We start from the raw sequence: 9376 nt of genomic DNA, 5'->3' as shown, positions 1-9376 counted from the left end.
CTAGGGCCTGTTAAATCCTATAACTCCAAACTTCTTGGCTTTCATAAATGGCAGGTCTGATTCATGCATGATTTACAAATTATAGCTAGACCGTTAAAATAGAGCTCCTAGCTTTAGGTAGCCCATAATGGTGTTATAGAGTGTGGTTTTGAATTTCTGAAGAAGTAGAGTAAGTAGCCTTTTATAGAAGACTTCTTTTTTTTTCTTCTGTTTTCTCTTTTTAGAGCTTTGCCTTTTTAAAAGTCTTTACTTCTAAATAGGGAGTAGTCAAGAAGTCTCAGTGCTACCTCTAACTCTATGACAATGGAGATTTTTGCATAAAGGACATCCTGCTGCAGACAGTTGGATTGCTGGGTCTTGTGACAACAGAGAAGGATCCGGAAGCCTCATCTGTAGCACTGCCTTACTGGTGATTTATGGAAGACCACAAGATTTTACAGATGCCAGGATTTGGGAATGATCTTTGTTCTTGGGAGGGAAGAAGCCTGTGGATAAAGCTGTCTTAAGTTCTGCATCTGAAGGAGGATTTGATTTTATTGTTTGTGTCACCTCTTGACAGCATCTCTGTAGTACCTGCCATGGACACAGAGACTAGGATTGGAAGACTATTTCCAGAAAAGCAAAAGCTAATATGGAAAGAATCCAAGAGTCTGCTCAATCTGTGAGAATCTGCAGTGGTTCACGGATAAGGAATAAAGCAATTAAGGCATGTCAGGGTTAGAGAGAGAGTGTGTTCCAACACATGAAAATTTGGTTTGAGGAAAAAATGTGTGTGGGTTCTTATAATTCTTGGAGCTTGAGTTTGAGGGGCAGGGGGAAACCCACCGGAAATTAAAAGAAGTTGCTTTTTTCTATCTTCTTTTTCTTTCCTAAGACTTAGGAAAATTTTGAAAATGCAAGTTTCTAGATGGACACACACACACACACACACTCTCTCTTTCTCTCTCTCTCTCTCTCTCTCTCACACACACACACACACACACACACACCCCTAGTATTCTTCTTATATACAGTTTACCAACACCTGCTCTAAGTAATTTAGGTTCTGTAGTGAGCACTGTCCAGATAGAATCTGCAGGGCCGGGAGTTTGGCCTAGTGGTTAAAGTGCTTGCCTAGGATGCATGAAGACCCGGGTTCGATTCCTCAGTACCACATATAGAAAAAAAGCCAGAAGTGGTGCTGAGGCTCAAGTGGTAGAGCTCTAGCCTTGAGAAAGTCCAAGGACGGTGCTCAGGCCCTAAGCTCAAGCCCAGGACTGGCAAAAAAAAAAAAAAAAAAAAGAATCTGCAGTGCCTGTTCTGCAGGGTTGATTCCCAGCCAATTGTGTGAGGCCATATAAGTCTATAAGCATGCACAGTCATTCAATAGTGATTTTGGTCTTCTCTAGTCTTCACCAATTCTGCTTTAAAACAGGAGACTCATGCTTGTAATCCCAGCTACTCTGGGAGGTGGACATCTGAAGGTTGTGGTTCAAAGGCTGAGAGACTTTGTATCTCCAATTAACCAGCAAAAAGCTCGAAGTGGAGATATGGCTCAGTGGTTGAGTGCCAACCTTGAGTAAAAAAAGCCAAGTGAAGGGCCCGGAGTTTGGCCTAGTGGTAGAGAGCTTGCCTAGCATGTACGAAGACCCGGGTTCGATTCCACAGTACCACATACCTAGAAAAAAAGCCGGAAGTGGTGCTGAGGCTCAAGTGGTAGAGCTCTAGCCTTGAGAAAAATCCAAGGACAGTGCTCAGACCCTGAGCTTAAGCCCAGGACTGGCAAAAAAAAAAAAAAAAGCCAAGTGAGAGTGCAAGACCTTGAGTTCAATCCCCAATATTGGCACCAAGAAAAAAATAAAAATAAAACAAGAAACATTTAATATAATTATATTGTCATTATTAAGGAATTATAATTTTGTAAATCACGTATTGAGTAAAATAAGAAGTTTTAAGTTAAAAAAAAATTAGTTGTGTACCCAGGTGCCAGTAAGTGACTCACACCTGTAATCCTAGCTACTCAGGAGGCTGAGATCTGAGTATCTCAATTTGAAGCCAGCCTGGACAATAAATTCCATAAGATTCTTATTTCCAGCTAACCATAAAAAAGCCAGAATTTGAGCTTTAACTTTAGTGGTAGAGCACTAGCCTTGAGCCAAAGCTCAGGGGCAGCACCCAAGCTGAGTTTAAGCTCCAGTACTGGCATCAAGTGTGTGTGTGTGGTGTGTGTGTGTGTGTGTATCTTAACTTAGGGCCTTTCCCCCCCCCCCTTCCTCCCCTCAACCTGCCTGACCTGGTTTTTTTTATTATTTTTTTAAGTACGCAGTAATATGATCATTTGTAATAAATAAGGTAGCAGTACACCCTTTGGGAAATACTAGTACTCTGTGTCTTTAATTGTGGCTACTTTGTTCAGGACAACTCCATTCCAGTTAGAGAAACTTGATCAAATTTCCTGCCTTCCGATCTTATTTATGTTCCTGTGAAAAGCCCAACCAGTTGCTTTTAAACCAGTTTGACTGCTGGTTAAAGGTTAAGCTAGTAGTGAGAGGCATCCAGAGTGAATTGTCTCTGACACTCTCTGCAGCTTCTGGCCCAGGGAACTAGGCATCTTAGAGCCCAGAAGCAGCCAATTTTGTAGTCTTTTCATATACAAAATTGTATTAATATCAACAGGGATACAGATGGATGCACTGCAATAAACTGTAACCACTTGAGAAAAGCCTTTATTGACTCTCCAGTAAATAATGCACATTTTAGAGGATCTAAATATGCATTTACATAATGTGCTATAATTTTTATTGTGTCAACTACTCACACACCCATCCATAAGAGATGTTTTTCTTCATCAAAAATTTGGATTCATCCTATTCTTCCTGCATTCCATTAGCATCATGCCAGATTCACAACAGTCTGCTGTAGGGTCAGCTCTGGCCATCTCAAAGTACATTTAATGAATTTACTGCTTGATTGATTCAACCTCAGTGACTGTTTCTGAAATGATTTTAGACAAGTTACATTTTAAAAAGAAAAAAATTTAGGTACAGTGAGACCATCCAATCCAAGAAAGAAAGGGAAGACCTAAAGAAGAAAGCAAAAAGTTACATACAGAAGAAGTCTTAACACTGAGCTTCAGTGAGCCTCATTGTCCAGGTGAAGAGGAATAACAGATTATCCGGAAAAATGACATGTATTGAATAAGAATGAGCAAGTCTTTGTGATGTCTGTAACAGTTATTTTCTCCTTGAAGAAAGTAAGGCTGAGGCTCTTGAATGACTTGCATGAAGTTCCATAGTGAACTGCTGGCTGAATCAGAAAATCCCCAGCAAGAAAAGGGATGACCCTACAAAAGCAGACCAAGCAGCTGTCTAAATTGACACTACAGGCTTAGCTGACTTCTTGGGATAAATTAAAAATGAATTGATCCTAATAAATCAGTCATTATAGAATTAATTCCTTATAGTACCAGATAGTCCTAGGTTTTATTGAACTATTTATTAGTAAAACTTTTAAAAAGAAAGAAAAGTTGTTAATGGTTTTCCTGATCAGCCTGATCTTCACTGCAATTGAGTTTTCCCCTTTTGGTAAAGGATAAGAAATTAGTCACCATAATTCTTTATGTAACTATCATTCATCACTTTGAGCCCCTGAGCTGATGCCACTTCATTCTGAAGGTAAGAGCATCAGCACTTTTGACAATGTTCTTCACATGAAGCAAAAGCTAAGTTTATCATTTTGTTAAAGTTCAGTACGTTCCCAGCCTGCTTGAAGAAACTTAACAAGGAAATTCAAGGTTTTATATCAAGGTTTCTGGCTACCAGTGAGGATAACTGTATCATATTAGATGGAAAAATATCCCTTTGGTTTTTTAATGTCAACAGCACCATTTCCAGAGGAAGAACTGGGCATTGCACTTTTTTAACTTCTGGGTTTTAACTCTGAGACAATAATGGATTCCAAAATGTATTATTCATCATATGTGGTCTTAACATTTATCCATTTTTCTACAAGTTCCTTGGCTCTTTAGCGGGTAGAGAAACCAAGTTTTTCTTTGCAATGTTTATGGTTACTTTCTTAACTTTTGTACCATTTATTTACTCAGTCATTTATTGTGCAGTATTTATTGAGTAGCAGACGGCTCTGGGTCTATGGCCATGAACAATGCAGTAGATATAAAGGGAATGACTGGGAAATGACTACATAGGAAGGGACAGGTAACAAAAGTTGTTGGTTTTAAATCCTTGCTCATCAATTAAGCATTCTTTTTTCTTTCTTTCTTTCTTTGGTTTTTTTGTTTTGTTTTGTTTTTTCTTGTGGGTCATGGGGCTTGAACTCAGCCTGGGCACTATCCCTGAGCTCTTCAGCTCAAGGCTACTTCTCTACCCTTGAGCCAAACCCCGCTTCCCGTTTTCTAGAGGTTCATTGGAGATAAGAGTCTCAGGTCCTTTTGTGTCCAGGCTGGCTTTGAACCTTGATCCTCAGACCTCAGCCACCTGAGGAGCTAGGATTACGGGCATGAGCCACCACACCCGGCTAGGCAAGCATTCTTTTTATACAACCTTAGCTCTACATATGGGATAGTGGTAAAGGGATAGCCTGTCATACTTTGTATTCACTTCAGCACTATGAATCAGTTATTCTTATTTTTGGAAAGTCTTATTCTCCAAAAAGTTGGGCATTCCTGTATTTTTCTTAGTAGAAGAACTTTCAGTTTAAATATGTAAACTAAGAGCAAAAAAAAAAAAAGAGAGAGAGAGAGAAGGAAGGATTCATACACTGATCCTCCCTAAATTGGGAACGTTTTGTCTGGCTGTTGTTAAAAAATGTGAATTGCAGTTATGTAATTGGCTTGGCTTGGTTTGCGTGCTTCATTCCTGGACATGGGCTGTGTATATCCTCCAGCCTGTTTATCTGTTTCCCTTCCAATTCATGAGCAGAAATTATCTTAGATTTAGGCACTGGTGACTCATACCTGTAATCTTAGCTGTTCAGCCGGCTGAGATACAAAGGTGGCAGTTCAAAGCCAACCCAGGCAGGCATGACCATGGGATTCATTTCCCATTAACCATAAAAAAAAAAACAACAACAACAGAAGTGGAATTAATAGCTCAGGTAGTAGAGCTCTAGTCTTCAGCAAAAATCATTAAGGGGCAGTGCCCTGAGTTAAAGCCCCAGGACCAGGACACACACAAAGTTACATTAGAAAAATTATTGTGCCATCTCCTGCAAGTTTTTGAATATAAATTTATTGTTATTATTAAGGCATTATATAAAAGGTTTGCCATTTCATAAGTGAAGTAATGAGTACATTTCTTATCTCAAACAATGGTACCCTTCCTTACTTTTCCCCCAGTTTTCTCTCCGCCCACTCTACCCACAAATTGCACAGATGATGTTCCACATAGTGTATACTGAATAGTGTGATCATATAGGCTTTTGAATCTGGTGTCCTCTTCTTGTGCACATTATGTTTATCAGGGTTCAGGTGTGATAGTCTTTTTTCTGGTTTTGTGAACAGAGGACCAGCCTTTACTCAGGGGTCACTCGCCTACACAATTCATGAATTCCTCTGCTCTGACATTTCTACATTCCTGAACTTGGCTTTGAAATGGCAATCCAATTGAAAAAAAATTTTTTAAAGGAGTGCAACATAAACCTTCATGTAAAGTGAAGCCCCCAGATTGCATGGGTTCATTAAGTGGTCATTTACTACATACTTCAAAAAAATTCATCCGGAATTAGTCTCTAGAAATTTCCTTGAAAGGGGCATAAGAGCTTTAACAATGAATTATTGTCTGTGGATAGCTCTCAATGAAAGGGAATCCATATGTGCAAACTAGAATTTGTCAAATGTAATGTCAGTTAAATCAGGTCTAATCTACCAAACACATTTTTTATTGCTTGCTTCATTAAAAAGGCTCTTAAGGTAATGAATAATCTTCATCTTTACCAAGTATTATTAATGCCTTTATAACTCATGCCTACTGGAAATAGAAAGACAGCTTGAAACTCTACCCTAATCTAACCTCCATGTTTGTCTTAGATCATAAAGGAAGACAATACATCAGACCTAGCCAGTGTTAAATTCAGTCACATGAGCAAGCCCTGAATCTGGCCAGGAGAAGAAATTAAAAAGGAGGCTGATATTGTTCAGCTGGACAAAACAGGTCTTTCTCTCTGTAACACTTGTGTTTTCTTTTCCAACAGCAAGTCCGCACGCGACACCATCAACTCTCCACTTTCCAACATCACCCATTATCCAGCAGCCTGGGCCTTACTTCTCGCACCCAGCCATCCGCTACCACCCTCAGGAGACGCTGAAAGAGTTTGTCCAACTTGTCTGTCCTGATGCTGGTCAGCAGGCTGGACAGGTGGGGTTCCTCAATGTAAGGAAACCTCTTTTTTTAATTTTTTAAAATGCTAACCAAATGTAAAAATAACAAGAGGAGACCTTTATGACCATGTGACATCGTGCTCTAATGTCGTGCTGACTGATTGCAGGCAAATGTCATATTTATTCTAGATTGTGGGAAAGTTAACTTGCTGCAAGAATGATTGGCTGTAGTTTCAAAACAGTGTTTGTGTTAAGTTTGCGACTGTCAGGTTTATGGATATAAATCATCTTGAGGGTGAACCATGGAACCTTATTGCTGTGGGCCATTCATTCTACCTCTTGCATTCTAACCCCAGGACTCATGCAGTTAACAAAATAGAAAGACTGAATAGTTTTAAATAATAGTTTGGGGTGGTGACAAGAGATAAGGGCAAGAGGAGGACAGATGTTTCAGATCAACCAAGTTGATATTTTTTTTAATACAGTCTTCTAACACTTTACATGAAGTTGACCAGTACTTGAACTCAAGATGCTAGAAGCATCGTTTATTATGCTTTGTTATTTCTGCAAGTAGTTATCTTTTCCACTTATCTTTGTATACAGCTCAAGCATATTCAGGAACTTCAGATGAATGTTTTCTTTCCTTTTCTCAAACCAAATAATGACAATTTGAAATAACATTCCAAATGTAAAAGTGATTTTTCAAAATCACAAGTTTTATTACAAATGTAGAACTAAATGTGTTCACTGGATAGCTACATCTCAAGGTCACTAATAATACTAATAAATAAAAATCAACATAAAACTAAATTTGGTTTTCCCTTTCTTATAGTAATGGTGCATGAAACCACAGATTAGCCATAATTATTGCTGTCCAGTTTGAGATATTATGTCACACTTGCTTCCTCCTCTGCAGAAATACCTGATTCTGCATACCTGAACCAGAGCAGGCAGCTTTGACTAATGGCTGGTGATATGTTAGCAGATACATTTCTGTCTAGACAACAAATCAATATGGTGCCTTTCTTTTTTTTTTTTCAGTGTGCTTGTGTATTCATTTGCTTGGCTTATTCTAAAGCATTCATTTACAGACTTTTAGCCTACTCAGAAATAACACACAGGCAAGTTTGCTGGCAGGGACTCACAGCATTGTGATTATTAGACAAGATAGTCTTTGAGAGACAATGCTAAATATATCAGTGAATGTTAAGGGCAGAGCAAGACTGCCTTACAGAATTATTAAGTTTATGCCTAAAAGTCTGGGACACCAGTATCTCCTTAAGCAGAATTTTGATTTAGGATTACAGCATAAATTTGAGCTGTTTCTGTAAACTGTGGAATCTGGAAATGCAATTTCCCCTTAGGAAACAATGATAACATTGAACTGATTGCCAGCGTCAGGCATCTGCCTTTCAAACACCTCATTTTTTCATTTTATAGTTTTGACATCAGCCTGTGTAAAATACCTATATTTTGTATTTTGATCAAAACTTTATTGAGCTTTAGAAAGGTCTCTTCATAGAGACTATCTTAAAAATTTTGAAAATAAAACATCTTTTGTTCTTCTTTTAAAGAGATGATATTTGGTTGTCTTAAAGTCAAGTGACCATATAAATCTGACTCTTCTGGCATATGTTGACATAATTAGATCAAAATTAAAAGGGATATCTTCACCTAGCAGGATTATGAAATCAGCTAAATTCTAAAGTTTTGTTGCCTGATGATATATAGTATGTGGGAAAAAAATTAGATTTACTGAAGCCATTTGTTAAATGTTAAGACTGAGTTTGAAATATATAGATATAGATATATATCAAATGTGTACTTAGGAAATTTTATCTTAATTAGATAAATGTACGTGGCTAGATAATAACTTGGTCCATAAACATTTAAATTTTCAATAGTTACTAATCATGATAATGAAAACAGCAATTCATACAGAACCAAGACATGTCTGACAAAAAGTTACTCAAGTGACAACTCCAGAATGAGGATGGACAAGTCATTTTATGTAGACAAATATGAAAGAAGGCAATATACCTTGAGGTATTGAATATGGGCTCCTAATTGTGCTTCTGGGGATGCCTTAGCACATGGGCCAACCAGTCTTTATCAGAGAGACTTATGAAAGAATTTGAGCAGCTGTGATTCATTGTCATTATATAGTAGGTACCTAATGCATCTTTCATTTTCAGCAGCAACTAATGACTGACATCTCATTCTTCTTTCTCTTGTGTATGTTTTGTCTTTTCCCGGATCTCATAGCCCAATGGGAGCAGCCAAGGCAAGGTGCACAACCCATTCCTTCCCACCCCAATGTTGCCACCACCACCACCGCCGCCGATGGCCAGGCCTGTGCCTCTGCCAGTGCCAGACACAAAGCCTCCAACCACATCAACAGAAGGAGGGGCAGCCTCCCCCACCTCACCAAGTAAGTATGGCTGAGACAAGGCGCCGGTCACTTACGGAGCTCTATGCACTTGAATTGACACCGAAGTTTTGCCTCTCATGAGTAGCTCGCTAGCAATAGGCACAAACCTCCCTTGGTGGTTGCAGTATGAGTTTATCCTAGCCCATGCCAGAGTCAAGGTAAACAAATGCTTGCACTCCTAGCCTCTATGTAGAAACTGCTGACTTGGTGGAAATGTGTAGCTGCATGCCCAAGTCAGAAATATCCAGTAACCAGTGGCTTATGCCTGTAGTCCTAGCTATCTAGGTAGCTGAGATCTGAGAATTGCAGTTCCAAGCCAGCCCAAGCAGGAATGTTTGTGAGACCCTTATCACCAATTAACTACCAAAAAGCCCTAAGTGGAACTGTAACTCAAGTGGTAGCCTTGAGTGAAAAAGCTAAGAGACAGTGCCTAGGCCCTGTGTTCAAGCTCCAGTATCAAGCCAAAAATAAGAAGAAGAACAAAATTACCAATGAATACATGTTATGTATTATTTGAGTAGCTTTGGGTGTTAGCTCCATGATCATCGAAGAACATCTACTTGAATAAATTATTAGCAAAAATTCCTGATCTTTTTATGTAGCCCAGCCTTCCAGGAACTTTTGTCCAAGAA

General features: G+C 38.9%; 1 protein-coding gene across 6 annotated transcripts in view; it reads left to right on the top strand.

The window, feature by feature from the left end:
- The window catches only part of Nfia (nuclear factor I A), a 367217-nt gene that overhangs the window by 311518 nt on the left and 46323 nt on the right, over positions 1 to 9376 (top strand). For 5 of the 6 annotated variants that reach the window (XM_090334728.1, XM_090334731.1, XM_090334732.1 and 2 more), the window contains 2 exons: positions 6187 to 6365; positions 8579 to 8744. In XM_090334728.1, coding sequence (XP_090190854.1) covers positions 6187 to 6365; positions 8579 to 8744 — 345 coding nt within the window. The remainder of the gene's footprint in view (positions 1 to 6186; positions 6366 to 8578; positions 8745 to 9376) is intronic. The other variant, XM_090334727.1, reaches the window with a different exon arrangement.

Source organism: Megascapheus bottae, chromosome 6, assembly GCF_031878675.1.
Source record: "Megascapheus bottae isolate mThoBot1 chromosome 6, mThoBot2.hap1, whole genome shotgun sequence".
In the NCBI taxonomy this organism is placed as follows: domain Eukaryota; kingdom Metazoa; phylum Chordata; class Mammalia; order Rodentia; family Geomyidae; genus Megascapheus; species Megascapheus bottae.
This window is presented reverse-complemented; position numbering and strand designations above follow the sequence as displayed.